Source organism: Stenella coeruleoalba (assembly GCF_951394435.1).
Source record: "Stenella coeruleoalba genome assembly, chromosome: 2".
Taxonomy (NCBI): Eukaryota; Metazoa; Chordata; class Mammalia; order Artiodactyla; family Delphinidae; genus Stenella; species Stenella coeruleoalba.
In genome coordinates this window covers 30,936,498-30,955,767 of record NC_137147.1, presented here as the reverse complement: position 1 = coordinate 30,955,767, position 19,270 = coordinate 30,936,498, and the positions used below count along the sequence as shown (strand labels likewise).

At 52.0% G+C, this 19,270-nt stretch overlaps 1 protein-coding gene across 2 annotated transcripts in view; it reads right to left on the bottom strand.

Moving 5' to 3' along the window:
- Nucleotides 1–7,290: 7,290 nt before the first annotated feature.
- Nucleotides 7,291–19,270, bottom strand: part of MAP3K9 (mitogen-activated protein kinase kinase kinase 9) — a 73,536-nt gene continuing 61,556 nt past the window's right edge. The window contains exons 8-12 of one of the 2 annotated variants that reach the window (XM_079914263.1): nt 18,253–18,406; nt 15,926–15,994; nt 14,372–14,484; nt 12,350–13,156; nt 7,291–11,236 (exon numbers count right to left, since the gene is read on the bottom strand). In XM_079914263.1, coding sequence (XP_079770389.1) covers nt 10,752–11,236; nt 12,350–13,156; nt 14,372–14,484; nt 15,926–15,994; nt 18,253–18,406 — 1,628 coding nt within the window. In that variant the 3' untranslated portion in view covers nt 7,291–10,751. The remainder of the gene's footprint in view (nt 11,237–12,349; nt 13,157–14,371; nt 14,485–15,925; nt 15,995–18,252; nt 18,407–19,270) is intronic. The other variant, XM_079914262.1, reaches the window with a different exon arrangement.

The following is a 19,270-nucleotide window of genomic DNA, read 5'->3' as shown; positions in this document are numbered from 1 at the left end:
CCAGCCTTGAATGAAGCACATTCCATAGTCAAGTAAACAGGGTGTGGTGTACCTTGGTCCAGCCCAGCTCCTTTCATGGAGGGGTGTGTCCATGTGTCACAAACCTAAGAGCGCACTGCAGGCCCGTCCAGGACCTGGCATTCCTAACCAGCTCTGCCCTCTAGGAGGCCTGCATGCACCTTCTCTCTTAGCACTTTCTCTGTTCATGTATTCTCACCAGGTGCTGCTTGCATTGCGCAGGTGGCTCCCCTCTCTCAGTTGGGAGGAAGAGATGAGGAAGGGGGTGAGGAAGAGATTCCATTAGGACCAGGAAGCGGGTCCTGGCCCTGGCCCCAATTCTACTTCTCAAGAGCAGGGCTTCTGTAGTTACCTTGCTATATTACTTGGGGCAGGGGGGCAGCCTCGAAGCAAATGACCTCTGGAACATCTGCAGAGAAACCTGAGATCATGAAGAGGTGCCCTCAAACTGCTGTATTCACCGTGGTTCTGCTGACTGTAAAAGTAACATATATTCATTGAAAAGAAAAAGTCTTCAAAGTGCTGAAAGTAAAGAACCTTTTTAGATTATCCATGATACCCCTCCATAAAGATATCAGTAACTGACTGTTTCCATCTTTTTCTCATGCCGACCAAGTGGATATTTTTTTTAAAAGATAGAAAGGAAAGGAAATATATTTTCTGTATATAATTGGGATCAAGTTATTTTCGAAGTTTTTGGTATCCTGCCTTTTAACTTTTGAACACTTCCCTATTTCCTTAACTATTCTTGAACAATCTAATTTTAATGGCTGTGTAACCTCACATACGGTTGAATAATAAAATCAGAGATAGGAATCGAGGGTGAGGTATCGCCTGGGGCCACTTTCACACAAAGAAGAGACACGCGTGTGCTGCTTGCTCTGAGAGGAAGCCACCTCAAGCCTTTGTGCTCCCCCTTCCCTTAAGACTCAACTCAGGTGTCACCGCCTCCCTGAGGCCTGTGAAGCCCCAGCTCAGGCACTTCCCTGGTGGCGCAGTGGTTGAGAGTCCGCCTGCCAATACAGGGGACACGGGTTCGTGCCCCGGTCCGGGAAGATCCCACATGCCACGAAGTGGCTGGGCCCGTGAGCCGTGGCCGCTGAGCCTGCGTATCTGGAGCCTGTGCTCTGCAACAGGAGAGGCCACAACAGTGAGAGGCCCACGTACCGCAAAAAAAAAAAAAGGAATCAGCCTGCCAGTGCAGGGCACACGGGTTCGATCCCTAGTCCAGGAAGATCCCACATGCCATGGAGCAACTAAGCCCATGCACCTCAATTACTGAGCCTGCACTCTAGAGCCCGCGAGCCACAACTACTGAGCCCATGTGCCACAACTACTGAAGCCTGTGTGCCTAGATCCCACATGCCATGGGGCAACTAAGCCCATGCACCTCAACTACTGAGCCTGCGCTCTAGAGCCCGCGAGCCACAACTACTGAGCCCGTGTGCCACAACTACTGAAGCCTGTGTGCCTAGAGTCCATGCTCCGCAACAAGAGAAGCCACCGCAACCAGAAGCCCCCACACTGCAACGAAGAGTAGCGCCCGCTCACCGCAACTAGAGAATGCCCAGCAACGAAGACCCAATGCAGCCAAAAATAAATAAATAATTAAAGTTAAAAAAAAAAACCATGCTCTCATGTTCTCAGAGCCCATGTTGACTGAGGAAGAGGGTAGAAGTAGACCCCCCAAATCTTGTTTGGGTCATTTGTAGTCACTAGAACCCTCCTGTAAATAAAGTTGAGACGACTTGTTAAACAAGTCTTTGCATCTGACTCATTCTTTGATATGAGTGCAGAGGCTAGAATCAGACAAATCTCGGCTTCACCGTTGGAGAGTTCTGTGGCCTTGGGCCTGTTACTTGACTCCAGTCTTCATTTTTCTCAGTATACAATGGAGAGAATAATGGGATCTGCTCTTAGGATGTTGAGATGTTGTAAATGAGATAATGCAGGTCAAGTCTTAGCACAAGGCTTGGCGCATTGTAGCTAGTTGTTATTACTAAATGAAATTTCTGAGTCCGCGTTATGGAATTAATGCCACATGGGCAAACCGCTTTGCAGAAACATGGAGCAATTTATGTACATACTCCTCTCATGGCATCTTCTCAAGCAAGGAGTTGGGTCAATTTTTCATCTTTGCCCAATCAGCCTGACAAAGGTTATGTGGCCCTGGTCACACCTACTTTGAAGTCCAGCACAAGGTCACCTTTCCCCCCACAGTCTTAGCGCCCAGCACCCACCACAGTCACCGTCCGTGGGTAGCAGAGGAAGGGGCTAAGAGGGATGCAGTGAGTGAAGGTCACAGTATTAAAGCACGAACGGGTCAATATAGAAATTCAGAAGCCACTTTTCCACATGCAGCTGAATAATGAAATAGTGGACTAAAGTGCCAAAGAATGCCCCCAAACAAGATTCTTCTGTCTGTTTTCACCCTCGTCCCCACCCAAAGCACAATCACGGAAAGTGCGAGCACAAAGCCTGCTTTGTGATCAGCCTCTGCTCCAGAAGAGGCCCAGAGAGATTAAGTGGTTTGCCCAAGGTCACAGAGCTCGCAAGTGCCATTAAGAGTTATCAAGACCGCGAGGAACCCGTGACTCACAGCTGGCAAACCTTGTCCACAAGTGTACAAGTCCATTGGTGTTTGTCGTCTTAACCACATTTGCAGCTTCACCAGGAATGTCAGTGTGGACAGTGATGGGGGTGAGAGACAGCACATACTTGCTAGGAGCTCTGAAAGCCAACACTCACGACCTGGGCGAAAGGAAGTTATGTGAAGAAACTGAACTGCCCGGGCAGGCATTGGTCAGTGCTACGCTTCAGAAAGGCCCCTGGGGTCCAGCTGGGGGCTCTAGGACCTTCAGGGAGGTTCCTCAGCCACCTCCTCTTTCCTGTACCATATCGGCCCCTCTCTCCAGTTATTTCACCCCTACACATGGAAATTCTCAAGAAACAGCCAGTTACTTGGACATCTTGTATAATCACCAAGAAAAGAGGGGAAAGGACAAGTTTACAAAGCACCACAGCAAACCAGAAGTCATTATTGTAATCGTTTTATTCAAGTCTGTGTGTGCTCTGGTGGTGAGACCAGGCTGAGATCAGCATCACACTGTAATACGATAAGAGGTTTAGCCATTGATCCAAGCCTGCTTGGCATCCCTAGTTAACAATTTACAGTACCTTGAAAAAAAAAAAAAAAGCCGAAGAAAAGAACCTGATAAGTTTCCTTCAGGACTTTTCTATTTTTAAATATTGTTGACAAATTACAATAACTTAAATCCCAAAGCAAAATGGGAATTCAAGGACACGGGGTCATCACACATGGACAAGACACTGGAGCAGAGAGGGCTTAAGATGAAAACTAGGAGCTACATACTGAGGAACAAAACTAACGTGTATGTGAACTTCCACTTTACCTAGACTTGAAGGCTCTAAGGGGGAGGAAAATCCCAAAGAAAGGTTTTCTGTGAATTAAGTAAAACCCATCTCCAACTCCTTTCCTTAACCCTCTAGAAGATACAGATAGTCTCAGACTAAATCTCCGTGTGTGTGAACATGCGTGTGTGAGATTGTGAGTGTGTGAGCGTGAGTGTGTGTGTGTGTTTATCATGGGTAGTTAGAGGAGAAAGTCGACAGGTTCACCACCTCCCTTCTTTGCTACAACTAGGTATTAAGAGCTGTGGCTCAATACAATACAAAGACAAAAGCCTGATTTCAAGTTCCCAAGAGGAGCTACAGTAAGGCTTCCAAACTCCAGAGGCCCGGGAGGGATGTGGGTTGAAGCTGTGCTAAAGGGCAGTAATGGGGCAACTGTGGGCTGGAAACAGAGGCGAGAGGCCCATGGGCCTTCAGTGGTCCTGGGAGAAGAGCTACAGGATGGACACGCTCAACCCTCGCCCCCGTGGAACAGGTCCCTGAACAATCGTGGAGAGGAAATGATGGACGAGGAAGCAGCAGGAGCAGAGAGGAGGTCGGCTGAGCTCCAGGGAGATTCCACGTCCTGCTGGGTGTCTCCAGTCACAAAGGGAGGTGATGGCTTAGCCACAGGACAACTCCTCCCCGGACAATGAGCTACCTCAGGGCCTCAGTGGACCTAAGCTAGGCTGATTTTATCCCAGAACTTCTAAACAGTGCCCTAAAATGTGTTTGGAGGAAAATAAGACATGGCTTTGGAGCCAAACATGTCAGCAACACTGCTTCCTAGCCATGTGACCTTGGGCATGTTTCACAACCATCTGAGCCTCAGTTTCCACGTCCTTAGATGGAGGTAATATCCCCCACCCCACCCTCCCAGGATTATTGTGAGTCCAAAAAAAAAAAAAAAGAAGAAAAGAATATAAACCTTTAGGACAGCACCTCTCACCTAGAAGAAATATAATGGTTTCATATAATTTATTGTTAGTCCCCATACCCGGGCCAGGATAAACCCATGCCTCATTCAGTGATGAAGAAAAGAGCCACAGCCAGCATGGCTTCTGGAACTGGAGGGAAAGATAAATGATGAGAGTAAAATAAAGATGACAGAGAATAATAATGGTAGCGAAAAAGATCCCAAGGGAGGTGATATGACGGCTGAAGGTCACTGTAGGCCAGGCACAGTGCTAGGCAGGCACGGGAGTAAAAACACCTCTAACTTCTGTCCTTTCTGGAACTGGGAGAGAGAATGATTTATTCACTTCTCTGCAAGTTCAAAGATGGCCCAAAGAGGTTTCAAATGTACTCTGAAGAATCCTCTCCACTGTAATCCCTTCCCTTTCCCTTAAAACACATACACACCTCTAAGTGGCCTCAGGGTTTCAGAGAGGCTGAAAGGAAGCTGGGGGACATCCAGGAAGAGTCACCTCAGTCACAGGTCCAAGGCTGAAAACTGCCCTAGGTGTTTCACTGCTGTTAAGTCAACACATTCCTATTCAAACGCAAACACTTTCAGAGAGCTACCGCCCGACTCAGGACTGAAGGGAAGGGCAACCAGGAAAGACCTAACCCTACCTCACAGCTCTGCCTGAGCTTGTTCAGGGGAGGAACAGGTAGGGCTGAGACTAGGATAAGGTGAGGCACTCGCGTTGTACACAGAATTTAAGGGGTCACCAAAAACAAAACAAAACAAAACTCAGTTATCCAGATGAATCATTATTTCAATGCAATACTTTTAAAAGTTAAAGTTAATGAAAAGTGCACGATGAACACAATATCAAAATTTTAAATAAAGTCGGGATCTGTCAAAGCAAGTACCTGGGTGTGAAGGATTTCAGGAACATGGGCAACACATCACGGTCTTAGACTACAGGGAGTGTACAGCAAGACCACCACATCCACGGGGCCATCACTCACCAGGACCCCTCTTGATAAATCAATCTGACCTCTGGGTTCAGATTTCCTGAATGTCTAGCTCACACATCCCAATAGGAAAGGCCTATCTCTGAACCTCTGAAATTGTACTCTGGTGTCTGTCCTGAGATACCTATCTAGCTGCCAGGTTCACGCATGCCAATCAGGCTAGTAAAACTAGGTTGTGGGTGTTTGCAGGGAGGGGGGTCAGACCAGTCAGGAAGGAGATTGGGTCAGGGAAAAGGCAAGTCTGTTTCCAAGAGAAACAAAGAGAGGAGTAGAAAAGCTCATGCCTCAGCTAACCAGCTGGGCCCCGAGGCTCTTTGCAACTAGCTGTGGTCATGAGTGAAAGACCCAAAGGAAGGCCATGGGCAGGGGATGCAGGGAACCACACAACCGGTAAGAATCAGGAAGAACCAGTCCTACTGGCTCCAGAGCAAGGAGCAGCCCAACCTCCGGCAGGACAAATCAGGGCTCCCTGAAGTGGACAAGGGACGGGGTGAGGCCTGTCAGTAGTGTAACAGGACAAATGGAAAATAATCTAAGTGAATGAGAGGCTCACCTGGCCCGTACAGCCAACCAGAAGCCCGGGCCGGGTCAGGCTAATTAGCCACCTAAGCCCCGTTAATTAGCCTTAATCAGCTAGGACTCCAGTTTCTGCCTCCTGCCCTTCCAAAGCCAGTGCCTGGGGCGGCAGGCACCCAGGAGGCAAGGCCAGGGCAAAGCCAGGGACTGAGGGCTCCCTGGAAGTAGCACTGGGTTTCCCCTTCTGATGTGGACTTTTATTCATTTGAATTCCTGATCTAAGAAAACAATGCTCTGTCTGAACAAAGAGAGACATTTGGGAATGTGTTCCTCACAACAGCTGGAGCTTGAAAGGAAGTCATCTCAGGCCTGAAGCCAAGGAGAAGAGGCAGGTGGTCTAGTTGGTCAAACCACATGAAATGGCCAATATTTGACTGTTTTTGACTTCCAACCACACGCACAGGCACGCACACGCACACGCACACACACTGTTCTCCACAAAAGGAAGCAACCCAGCAAGGGGAGGCTTACCAGTGCTAGACCAGGGGCCCCAGGACCACAGATTTTCAAGCTAGAAAGGCTTCGTGCTTCATCATCCTCAGTTCACAGCTGGGCTCAGAGGTCCAGAGAGGGGAGAGATGTTTGCGACATCACACAACATGCAGGCGGGTAGCTCCGATCACCAGATTCCTGCCGCTCGTGCCACCACGTTCACTTACAAGGCACTGTGAGCTGCTCTCCCCGCCGACCCCGGTCTACAGTCTCTGGCAGAGTCCTCAGGAGAAGCCTGCCGCTACAGAAGCGGCAACACCTGCTCCTTCCCCGAAATTCTTCAGGAGACAATGGTGTTTCTGACCTGCCCGACCCACACCTGAGTCAAAGGCACAGGCTAAAAGAAACACACGCAGAAAAGGTCAAGGTCCTGCATTCACAGAGGGGCCTGCCGCACGGACATTTCAACCGTGCGTGTACCACTCAGAGCACCCAGCCCTCGGCACCCGCTGCTCTGTGCTTTGTGAAAATCGAGCTGGAAGAATTAGGAATGCTCGGGAGGGCTCTTTCCCTGTGGGGGAGGGAGCAGGGAAGAAGCCTCCAACGGGGGGCTGTGAAGCAAGACTGTTGATACCACGTTAGGCCTAGATGCCCTTGGGGTGTCTTATGGCGTCCCTGAGCAACTGTGGTCTGAGGGGAAAGGGGCCTTGTGAGGAAGCCCACACCATGACCCATGTCCCCCTTTCCCAAGGATTCCTTCTGGAACCGGGCTGCTTCCAGCCTCTAAACACATCAGAACTTGGGAATGACTCCAAGAAACAAGAGACCCCGAATCATCACCGGGATGTTGCCTCCAGCTCCCCGTCTCCCATCGCCCCCTCTGTAAGACACTAATGGTAGGACCATCAGCCTGACAAATCAGGTGGGGGAATTAGGAGGGATGCTTGTGAACACCAGGGGCGACATAATGCAGTAGAAGAGCATGTGCCTGACCACCGTCCCCATCAGTCATGCTAAGCCAACTCCAAATCATTCCTCTTCCAGAAGCCAGAGGAAGCAGGCAAGTCCCCTAGAGGCAAAGGCGGTTAAGAACTGCATCGTCAACTTCAGCGTTTGTCCTATTCGCCGGCAGGGAGCCACGGGCTTCACGGACCAGCTCTGATGCACACTCTCTTGCCCTTGTGAGGGAAGCAGGTGATGGTTGCTTTTACAGGAAGGAAATTTGAGAGGGACTAAGAGACAAGCCCAAGGTCAGACAGCAAAAGCAGAACGGAGAACAGAGCCAATCTGTTCAGGTCTCAGGAGCCTGGTGCCCGACTCAGCAATCAGTCCAAGCAGCTTTTTAACCTCTCTTCACTTGAATCTTCATCTTTAAGCACTTCCCCTTCTCTACCAGTAAGCATAACAAATGTAAAAGGCAAATAATGTAATTTTGTAAAGGTCAAGAGCAAAGGTTAGCACAATTCTGAGTCATCCAAATGCAAGGTACCACCACCATCATCTTCACTACCAGACCTCCGGATACTAAAAGATGGGAAGATAAGAGCATCTGTCAAAGCATCTTAGACATAACATACGAAAATAACTGGGACATCTACTCAGCCCCTGGCAGTGGCCTGGATCCCCAAGGACAGAGGACAGTCCTGTGCAAAATCAGTGGAAGGAACTGAAGGAGTCAAGGAGAAGGGGCGGAGAGCAGTATCTGTTTCCCATCACCATCTTCCACGTGGCAGCACCTGCCAAGAGGGGTGGGAAAGTGTCTGAGGAAAGGGAAAGGGGGTCAGCTACTGCTGCTGCAGGGGTTTGATCCCCCGCTCCCAGGCCTGCCCCTGCCCATGACCATGGAGACAAGGGAAGCTGAGTGGGCAGAAAGCAACCCAAACCTGTTACTATTACAGGATCCTTATCCCACCTGAGCCTTGCCCCACAGAGAGAGTGTGGCAGGCAGGGGCCCCTCGGAGACCCGGCTTGGAGGAGCTGCGAGATGGTAAGTCCTCCATCTTCGTGGAAGTCCACAGAAGCACCTTCAGAATAACCTCGCTTCCGCTTCTTGCGGGTATAATCGCTCCCTTAGCAGACACCCAGCCTTCCCTTGTCTTGCCCTGGATGGATGAGGAAAAACCGGGTTCAACCTCTTACTCGGCGGCAGCGAGCCATCAGTCTACTCCTCACCAGTTACACTACACTTCCAAGACAGACAGCTGCAATCCAACAAAATGACAGAAAGCAGAAAATGAGCAAAGGAAGGCTTCCTGCCTCCTTCCACAGAGCACTGTCCAGAGCCAGCATGGTCTGGACGACACTGTATGCTGCACCCACCGGGGGGCCATTTAGTGGGGCTAAGGGTTTAGAGATGTGTTAGTGGCTTAGGGCCTGGGGCCCTGGAGAGTCCTGGGAAAGGGCACAGAACAGGCCATCTGTGTCCCTCTCCCCATCGGATATGAAGGGGAGTCACGTGGTTGGCTGGAACTGCTGACGGGATTCACACTTCCCCCCTCCTAGCCGAGGAGTGGGGCATGGGGGCAAAAATAATCTCTTACGTACTGTCTTCGCTGAACAAAGAGACAGAGAGAGATGAGACGCAATAACAGAACCCTGGACAACAAAACCAACAGTGCCTCCCCGCCCAAGACTACACGGGGCCCTTGAACCAGAGTGTCTGCCAGTGGGCTCGTAAAACAACGAACAACTTGAAAGCCAAGGCCTTCCCCTTTTGTCCTCCCCAGGGCAGGACTTCTATTGTAGTTACAGAGCAAGCAATGACCAAATCCATCCCTCGTGCCCGGATGGCTGCTCTCCTGTCCTGGCATCCAGGCAGCAAACGCAAGGAACCTGCAGGTGGCCCTCCAACACCTGCAGAGAAATAGTCCAGGACAGAAGACAGTGATGTGTAGAGTCTTGAGGGGGGAGGAGCGTGACCTAAGGACTCTACTCCTGTCAAGCTGTTATTCCCATGAAAAGACAACTGTTCACACTTGCTGCAGGAGCCTGAGGGTAAGAGGAAATGTGGAGATACACGTCAGAAAGCTCCAGAAGAAGCTCAACATTCAAGTTAAGGAAACAAATTCCAGAAAAGTCAGGGTTGGCCTCTGTTGTCCTTCCTACCCAGCTCATGGTCCAGAGCCCAGCAGGAGGGCTATCTGTGCACAGAGACAAGAGGCCTTTGTTGGCCTCCAGTGCTCGGAATTTGAAGGTTACTGTACATCAGGGGCTCACTGAGCACCTTACAGACATCATCACTCACCACATCCATTCACACAAGGAACTAAAAAGCGCTCCGTTTTACTTCAAGAGCATCGCAGAGTAATGATGGATGAGAAGGAATCCCCACAGTTCCAACTCCCAGGGTCCAGGACCCACCCCCATATGCTATTCTGGTGCAGTGCAGAGATATCTCCCCACCAAACACATAACCTGAAGTCCACTAATTCCAGGGGCTGCAAGAAAGATCAAGGGAAGGGAAGAACACATACAGATCAGATGACCAAACGGACAAACACAAGAACTTTGCCTCTGGTTTCAAAACTGTCACCAGTGAGTCTCCCTGGAAACTATTCCTGGGATGAGAGTGTGTTTGTATCAGAACCTGGTCTGACCACATCTGGAGCCCAGGTAGGAGATGGGTGCCGTCAACAGGTGCTGGTTTCTGCCCTTCTTTGAGTGTTTACAAAAGGAGTGAGGACAGACAGACTCCGTTACCCTCTTTGCTGCAACTCAACTATATTTCCTAACTCCCTCCCCACCCCTGTCTCACAGAGGCAGGTCCGTACCACTGGGAGGCTCAGATGAATAAGTGGGGCGCCTGGAAGTGCAGTAGGCGGTACTAGCTGCATCGACTCCTGTGCCCGACACTGGGGCACTTTGCCTTTAGTCCTCTGGCCGGCACCGAAGGGCTCAGGACACAGAGAAGCTCACAGCTCACACCAAACGAGATTCTGATTCATGAGTATCAGGGAAGAATGTGGAAGAGGTGCAAAATCAATCACAGAACATCCAATACTGGTGTTTGGAAAGGCTGAACTCAGGGCTAACAGAGGGAGCCCAGGAGGGCACACCCAGGGGGCTGAGGAGAGGGGGCAGCAGACAGATTCGGCTGAGGGACTCTGCAGGGTCACCTCGAAGGCAAGGAAGACTGTGGAGGGTGGAGGACATGCACGCACCCCTCCCTGCCCTACACAGCCACGGCCCTCCCAGTGGACCTGGGGAGAAGGGCCCTGCAGGGCACGAAGCCCTCTCAAGGGGCCCTGCTTCCATCCCTTCCATCTTCAAAGTGCATTATCAGTGCAAGAAGGAGGGCGGGAGCTCAGGGGGTCCAATTCTGAGACAGGGCTGCGCCAGCCGGCTCCCCCCATCTCCTGCTTCCCCCTTGCCCGCCCCCAACCCTTTTCGCGCTAAGACCAGAACTCTTGCTGGATCTCGTAAGGGGCAGGCCTGTGTGTGTTCAGTGCGGCTCTGCACAGCGGCACGGTGCCGTCCTGACTCTGGCCCTCCGCGTCCAGGTCCAGAAGCGTCCGCTCGGCGGGCGGCAGCGGCCCCGCCTGGAAGGGGGGCAGGGCTGGCAGCCCAGGCCGCTCCTCCACGGTGCTGCTGCTGCTTGCCAAGCAGGAGTCCAGGTTGCTGGGCGTCTCCGTGCTGGAACTGTTGGCTGGGGAGGCGCTGCGGGCGTGGCTGGGAGACACGAACCACCAAGGGTCCAGTCGCTGCCGGTTGGCAGAAGGACGCGGCCGAGGCAGAAACTCCAGGGTCTTGGGTCTCTCCAAGGCAGAGTCCTGCTGTGTGTTCCAGCGCCTTGGGGTCGGGGGAAAGACCACATTGGGGTCAGGGAGACGGGGGAATTCCCCTGGGTCTCGGCTGGGGCTGGGGGTTTTCAACATTCCTGGTCAAAGAGACAAAGGGAGAGGCGTTCGATCACGGCGCCACACACGCTGCTTCCTCCCCACCTCGCCGCGTCCCTGTCCGCTCGGGGTAACGTGAATTGCGAGCGCCTACTATTTTTCATGCAGCGTGCTGGCAGGCACCGGGGATGTAATAGTGAACTACAAGGCCACGGTCCCTGTGATCTGATGATAATGGGACACACGGGCCTCGTATCTGTCGTGAAACTTGAGGAAATGTCTGTTCATTCGCAGTTCATCCATTTAATAAACGTGTGACAAGAACAAAGCTAGGTGTCAGAAACCTAAAGACGAGTAACCTAGGGGTCTCTTTTCCCAAAGAGGCCACCTATCTGATTGTAACCAAAAAATCTAAGCAGGGGAAGGGCAAGCTGAATGGTCCAGTACTACTGTCGTTCACACTCAAATCTCACTGAGAGGGTATGGCCATGTTCTCTTCTCCTACGGGATCCGAGGTGGTTTCTAGGTCAGACTGCGGTCTTCTAGGGCGCAAGGGACAGGGTGGGGAAGGCCCAGAGTGACAGTGCACGTCAGGGTGTGCTGGACGTCAGACGGAGAAGGCGAGCGCGTGCACCGGCACAGCGGTTCACCTGGACACATCTCCGCGTCTGAGCGATGGGATGAGTGACTAAGGGATGAGTGATGGAGGGCGTGATGCCCGGGCGGAAGCTCGCCTTCCGAGAGTGTCTGGACTCACACTGTAACGAGAGACAAGAGCCCAGCTGCGTGGCCGAAAATACCCTCCTGCGTGCAGGGCAGGATTGCTCTCGGTAACTGCAGCCTCCTCTGCAGGGAACAGAGCTGGACTCCTGCCCTTGTCCTGAAAGCACCGCGCCGCACACTCCCAGACCCAGGGCCTGAGCATCCCACCGCAGTCCTGATGGGATTCTTCCCAGAGCCTGCCTGTCTGCTCTCCCTCCTCAGGGAAGACCCCCTGAGGCACAGGACGGAGAGAAGTCGGCCACCTCCCGCGGCCCAGAGCGGCCTGTCTCGACTGGCTGAGCCAGAGGAGAAACGGAGCTGACCCCGATATCTCCACTCCTGGGGGAAGCACGAAGGCGGGCAAGAGGAAGGAGGGGGCGGGCAGGCCTCACCTGCTCCAGGGCTGGGGCTCAGCCCGTTGCTGGAGGGGCTCCTGCTGGCTCGAGGGGCCGCCGGCTTGAGGGCCCCATCGGAAGGAGTCCGCCGGTGAGCGCTGGGCTCGGCGCGGGGGGCCGTGAGGGTGACGTGGGTGGGGGTCAGGGACTGCCTCGGGTCTCGCTTGAAGCGCTCCACTCGGACATTGACCAGGGGATTGCGGGTGCAGGGGCTCAGGGGTGGGGCCTCCCCGGGGCTGACGGGCATCTCGTACACCACAATCTCATCACTGTCGGAACGCAGCAGGGAGCGCGTGGAGTTGCACTCGGAGATGGAGGAGAGCGAGAGCAGTGTGAGGGAGGCAGAGGGGTCTCCTAGCAACAGCACGGGCTCCTCCTTCTTGAAGAGCTTCCGGGATGGGGGGCTGGTGCTCCGACGGGGACGGCTGGCTCTCTGGAAAAGGCCCTCGCGCCTCTTCTTCTCCTCCCGGGCTGGCGGCTCGGGCTCCTCCGGGGGGAGCAGCTGGCACTTGCCAGCTTCCAGCAGGTCACAGCCGAGGCCCGTGGCTGCCAGGACGGCCCCACAGCCGAGCAGAGCCACCTCACAGCGGCGGTGGTGGGGGCCGCCCCGCTTGAGGCTGTTGGTTGGCGTCAGCTGGGGGGTACTGGTGGCCGAGTTGACTGGGGTGGGCTCCTCGTGGACGCCGTCGCCGGGGGGGCCGTCCCCATCCTCTCCGCGAGGGAATGGGATACAGAGGTAGGACTGGTTGGGTGACGGCTGTGGACGACTCTCCCCACTCCGTGGACCTTCGCTGTCCTCGTCCTCTGCGAAGATGAGAGGAGTGGAGGGGGAACAGAAAATGGGAACGAAGCGGCAAGAGTAAGAACCTGGTCCTTCTCCCCGACCCCAGGCCCCTGGCCTAGTGCCAGGGATGCAGACGTTGAACAGTCTGAGGTGCAGGACAAAGAACCAACAGGGCTTCATGCCTCCACACTCAACTGTGACCAATGTGGGGAAATCACTCTCCACTCCACAGCCTGTTTTCCTATGTGCAGAAAAGACGATCTGCTAATTTGCTCCTTCTGTCGTGGGGACCCTCAACACAAGAAGTGCGGTATGAGTTTCCTAGAACAGACAGATCCCTAATTATTTTACAACTTGAAACTGGAAGGGACCTTGGATTTTTAGAATAATGGCCTACAGACCTGTCTTAAGACTAGCGTCCTGCAGGACGTCCCTGGTGGCCCAGTGGTTACGACTCCGCACTCCCAAGGCAGGGGACCCAGGTTCGATCCCTAGTCAGGGAACTAGATCCCACACGCATGCTGCAACTGAGAGTTCGCATGCCCCAACTAAAGAGTCCACGAGCCACAACTAAGGAGCCCACCGGCCACAACTAAGGAGCCGGCAAGCTGCAACTAAGGAGCACGCCTGCCGCAACTAAGAGCTGGTGCAACCAAAATTTTTAAAAAAGAAAAAGACTAGTCTCCTGCAAAGGATTAGAACCCCCTGCGTGGGTGAAGGCCCATCTACTCTGTGGACTGACTTATTATGATCTTGGAATTCTAGAGAGAAGAGTACTTTCTGAGAGAGCCTGGAGAAGGCCTTACCCATTCAGTAATCACAGGGCAACACTGGAAAAGCTTCCTTGGAGGAACACTGAGGTGTCTTCTATCACCATCTCCCATTCTGTGGACTCCCCACATTAAAATACACAGAAATAGACCCAGGAAAGGAAACTGCCTGATTCTAGGCCTCCCCCTTCTTCACTGCCCTAAGAAGACTATAACTGGCCCCTTGGGATAGGAGGCCAAAGGCAGGTTCCATGGCAGCAGTAGTGATTTGAGAAGACTCAATGGAATGAGAGTAGAGCAAACGGAGAAGGAACAAGCGGGGTGGAGGGTGGGGGGGACCAGGAGTTGAGGAAAAGAGGAAACACCCCCATGAAGCAGTACTAGGGGTCCTTAAAGATTCCGAGAAGCTTGGCCAAGAATTCCCTGAGGGAACAGGAGGAGAGTCAAGACAAAGGCAGTACTTACCCATCTCCATAAGGCTGGTGAACCCTGGCAGGGCTGGACTATTCCTCGGCCCCTTCCCCAGGTTGGGGGCACTGGACGACCACTGTTTGTATCCATCTACCAGGGACTTGAGGCTGAATGAGAGGAAGTGAGGAAACTGTGAGAACTGGTTACTTCCTTTACCCTCAGCTCCCTGGGCCTATGGAAATGCCTCTCCCTGTCTGCTTGATTACAGCAAAGCCCAAGAGCCTCGGGGTATAGGCAACAAGCCTTACTGAGCCCACCCGCTTCATTAGCAAAAGTGCACATGCTCTAGGGAATGAAAAGCAGAGACATAACCCACCCCTCACATGCGGCTATGGAGCTGCGGGAAGACCTGCTGGGCAGGCTGGCAAGAGGACAGCGAGAATAAGGACTGCCGGGCACTGGCCAGGGTCTTGCCGAAGCCCAACTTAAGGGAGAGGCAATCACTCCGCAGGCGCTGACTATAACACACTGGTGACATTAGAAAAACTGCAGTGCTGAGATCTGCAATGCAAGGCAAGCACCGGGCAATGAGCTAGCAGAGATGGGCCAGGCCAGGCCACTCCACTCACACCCTTTCTCAATTTCTCCTTCCAAGCTTACGGCATGCTCAGGCAACTTTCAAAGCCATCCATGTTTCAAAAACAAAAATCAACCAACAAGGCTGCACCAACCCAGTGCACTTTGGGACAGACCTATGTGGGCAGTACATAAGGCTGGACTCGAACCCTCGGTTTGTCTGGGAATGGAGAGGAAAATGACAGGCGCTTGCTTTCAAAACCCTGTAATCAGCTCACAGTGGCAAGCCAGTAACTCCAAGGTCACTGACTGGGTACCCCGCCAACTCCCTTATAGGATAGGGGCATCAAAGGCCCAGAAGCACTGGTCTTTCCCCTAAAGGACAGTAAAGAAGGAAGACTGAGGAATCTGTGGGCTATGACTGCCCTGGAGATACCAGTATATAACCAGGGTGGCTCTCATTTTAGGGCTAGAGAGAGCCATTCAACTAAAACCCACTCTTCCCAGCCCATCTTGAGGGAGGGAGAAGGACCAACTTTTTCCCTGACTGCAGACTTCTGCTTCAAGTGCTATCAGAAATACCACTGAATTAAAGTACCTCCCAGCCACCAGTGGTTTCAACCAAAATACACAGCCAGAGAGAAGCGTGCTGCCCAACCCACAGCCTGAGACTTCTCACTGGAAGTCTTATAACATCACCTCCAGCTCTGGGTCCAAGGAATCCAGATCAGCAGAGTCAAAGCCAGTGCTGACGACCAAAGGATAAACAGCCATGGACTGTCTCCCTATAACTAAGGATGCTGGGAGAATCCCAACAGGAGTGGTCAGGGGAGCAAAGGAAACGTCAAGTCAGACCAACACAGGAATTTTCCCAAGGTGCACGATGGTACCGCTTCCAAAAAAAAAAAAAAGGAAGTCAGCATGGCCCTGGCAATAATGAGGCTTGATTCTGCGGGGTGCGCTGGGAGGAGAAGGAAATGGAGGGAGGGTTATTACCAGTACATGTGATGAGAGGGTGAAGATTAGACTCACCCCAAGTGGAAATGTGGAGATTCTGATGGGGTACTTAAACCATTAGCTTTCTCACGTCTCTGAGGGGATCTTCAATGAATAAAGAGAATCAGTAGCAGGCAACAGTGGGTACATGCAGCTCAGCCTCTCCCACGTGAGAACCCTCAAGGCTGGGCCCCAGCCATGTCGCCAGCTGCCCTCCCCTTGTCTGGCCAGCAAAGCCCCACACCATGAAGGAATCTTAACAAGATGACCAGGCCGGAACTACCACGGGCCCAGGACCTCCCAATCTGTGGGACAAACATCGCTGGGCAGCCACAGCTTAATTACAGGGGGCTTGTGAATCCATAGGTCCCCGCTGTCTACAGACAGTGCATATGTTTCCTACAGATATGTACTATTGTTTTAAAGGATGGAGATGCAAATTCACTTAACATTACTGAATTCAATACAGCTTTTTGTCATTACATATTTTCTTCAGTCAACAGGAACTAACATTAGAAATAGTATCCTATAGAGGCTCTCAACATTTTCTGACATGGAAGAGGTCTTTTCTTGAGACTGGGTGGATTTTCCTTATTTCTTCAATAGGAACCGAGAATCATGAAAAATTAAGTCACATATTTTGAACTGCTTCGAAAGTTTTGAGGGCAGATCTATGTAAGTTAATGTAATGTAAGAAAACTCCGAAGTTAACGTTTTGTGTGATGTGAAATGCAGTTAATTTACTAGCAAGACAAAAAATACCTTTAAATGAAGCAGAACCAGAGAAACTATTGGCATCCATAGCCAGCCTGGTAAAGCCTATCTGGAAACACACTAGTGTCAGAAACACCAAGGGACTCAGGGTGACGGGGTTCCTCAGGCCCAGCTCAACCCTACTTCCAGCCAAGGCTCAAAGGACAAACTGAGGAGTGCTTGTACCTACAGAACTTAGTAGAGCAGAGCAACCTGCAATCCCCAGAGGACTCGATCACTGAATTCTTATACAGCTGAGGCAGTCTGCCCTACATATCTAAATATTCTGTTCTAAGGTAGCTAGTGATTTCCAAAGCCTGGCTTCAACGTCATGAACCAACCTGTTGTTTTCACCTTCGGCACAGATCTGACATGGGGAAGTAGATTTGGGACATGAAATCGTAGTATTCAGAGAAATACCCAGGCTCGTTACAGGTTCAGGGCACCTCTAAGTCTAATTAGTAGTCAACCTTAGAAGCTCTTTGAAAAGCCACTAAAAAGGAGGAAGGGGGCTACTGCTTATCCTCCCACTTGGAAAAGTCAAGAAATAGGGCTCTAGATTCTAACACAAGAATAAGAAGTATATCCCATGACATGCGTTCTTCGAGTATGAAGGAGAACTGCATGAGAAGCACGGACGAATCATGAGAGCAAGTATTTACATATGCTTACGACGAGCCAGCCCATCTTCTAGGGACTTCCCAAGTATGAGCTTATTCATGATCAACTCCATGAGATGGGTATGGAGAGAATCCCCATTTGATAGATGAGAAAACGTAAGGTCCCACAGCTGGGCGTGGAGGAGCCGGGATTCACACCCCGGCAGCCTGGGCTCAGCATCCTTGCTCTTCACGACTGCACTACAAGCAACTGGTCTGTGAAGCACTAGGACCACAGTGAGAACACAAGCACATCCAAGGCACCAGGGCGTGCCATGTGCTTTGCCTAGAGGGGCCACTCATACATGGTAGGCGTGGCTGGTGGGTGGGGTCATAAGGAAGTACCAGTGGCCCCGGAGTCACCTCCACCTGCACCTCCAGGGCTGGGTTATTCTGCCTGCCCCTGCTCTAGGATGAGCCTCCACGCAAGGGGCGTGTCACCTCTGTCCCTCCTCCTCTCTCCTCTGGGCAGAGGTTTTAAGGGGAAGAGCCAGGTGTAAACAGAACACTCAGGCTGAACTCCTCACACGCAGTGAATGCTTGGGCTACTTGCTCCTCTGAACAGGAGGCCTCCAGGGCTGGGCCAACTGTAACTCATGGGCTAAATCCTGCCCATCCCTTGTTTTCGTACAGTTTTACTGGAACACAGCCATGCTCGTTCATTTACATATTGTCCATGGTCCGTGGCTGCTTCTGTACTACCACAGTGGGGCTGAGCAGTTACTACAGAGACCACGTGGCCCACAAAGCCTAAAATACTTACTATCCGGCCCTTTATGGAAAAAGTATGCCAACTCCTGTCCTAGGGGCTTCCAGGGAACAAGGAGATTGGAAAACCCTATTGTCAAGATCAAGAAGCTTGTCATTTCTCTGAATGCGGCGAAACACGCAACGAAGGAAAAGGTATTCCACATCATAGTTTTAAAGGATTTCCCGTCCTCTGGCTCTTACCCTTCGTCTCCTGAGGCAAACTCCTTCTGACCAAGTGTGCCCGGCCCCCACGTCCGTCCCTTCTTCTTGGGGGCCCGCTTCTCCTCCTCTTCCCCCTCCTCCTTGGGGACGACACAGCTCCGTCCCCAGGTTTTGCTGCTTTCGCCTGGTGTCACTGTGAATAACAAAGGTCGAATGGGAGCTGGAAAGCAGAGAGGTCCCCCCAAACTAGCCTCTCCCCGACCGGACACGCACACTCACATAATTGGAGCTGCGGGGGATAGTCAGACCTTGTCAAAAACTTTGTGCCCGAGTGGAGCCTGCCAGGTAAGTAAAGGAGTTCCCAGCCAGCACTCACTCAGTGCTTTCCAAGTACCAAACGTGAGAAAACCTCCCAGATTCTCCCGAGTCCAGCATAAAGTGGGCACTCAGGCCGGCCAGTCACCAGAGCTCCAAGCAGACCTGACTCCGGGAACATGTTTTCTTGCCGGGGACTGGCTTGGGGGGGGCGAGGTGGCAGGTGAGGAAGTAGGTGAGAGATAAGGGGTAAGGAAGATGTAGAAGTGAAGACATTTTGGTAAGAAAGTGCTGGAAAGGAAGAAAGTGAGGAATTCAACACTGTGGAGAAGGAAGTCAGGGGTAGGAGAGGGGGAAGGAACAGGCCTGGAGAAATGTAACAGATAGGAGAGGAGGTGCCTTCTTCTGACCCTGATACCTTAGAGCAAGGGTTGAAAGCCAAATGCTTCAGAGACTGGCCTTATATCATAAATGGATGGAGTGACCCAGTTCCCAGAAAACAGGGAGTTGAGGGGACTGAGGCAAAATACAGAGCGTACGGAAAAAAAGAATCCACTGGTTTGATTTGATTTTTCAAGGAAAGCCAGAAATCCAGGTCTTGGGGGGGGGTTTTGATGAAATCTCTCTCTCTTTAAATTAGGGCATACAACACACTTTACATATATGCATATATGTGTGTCTGTATAAGTTCTTTTTAATAAACACCGTCATAAAATAAAATTGGTTCGGATTCGGCCTATCA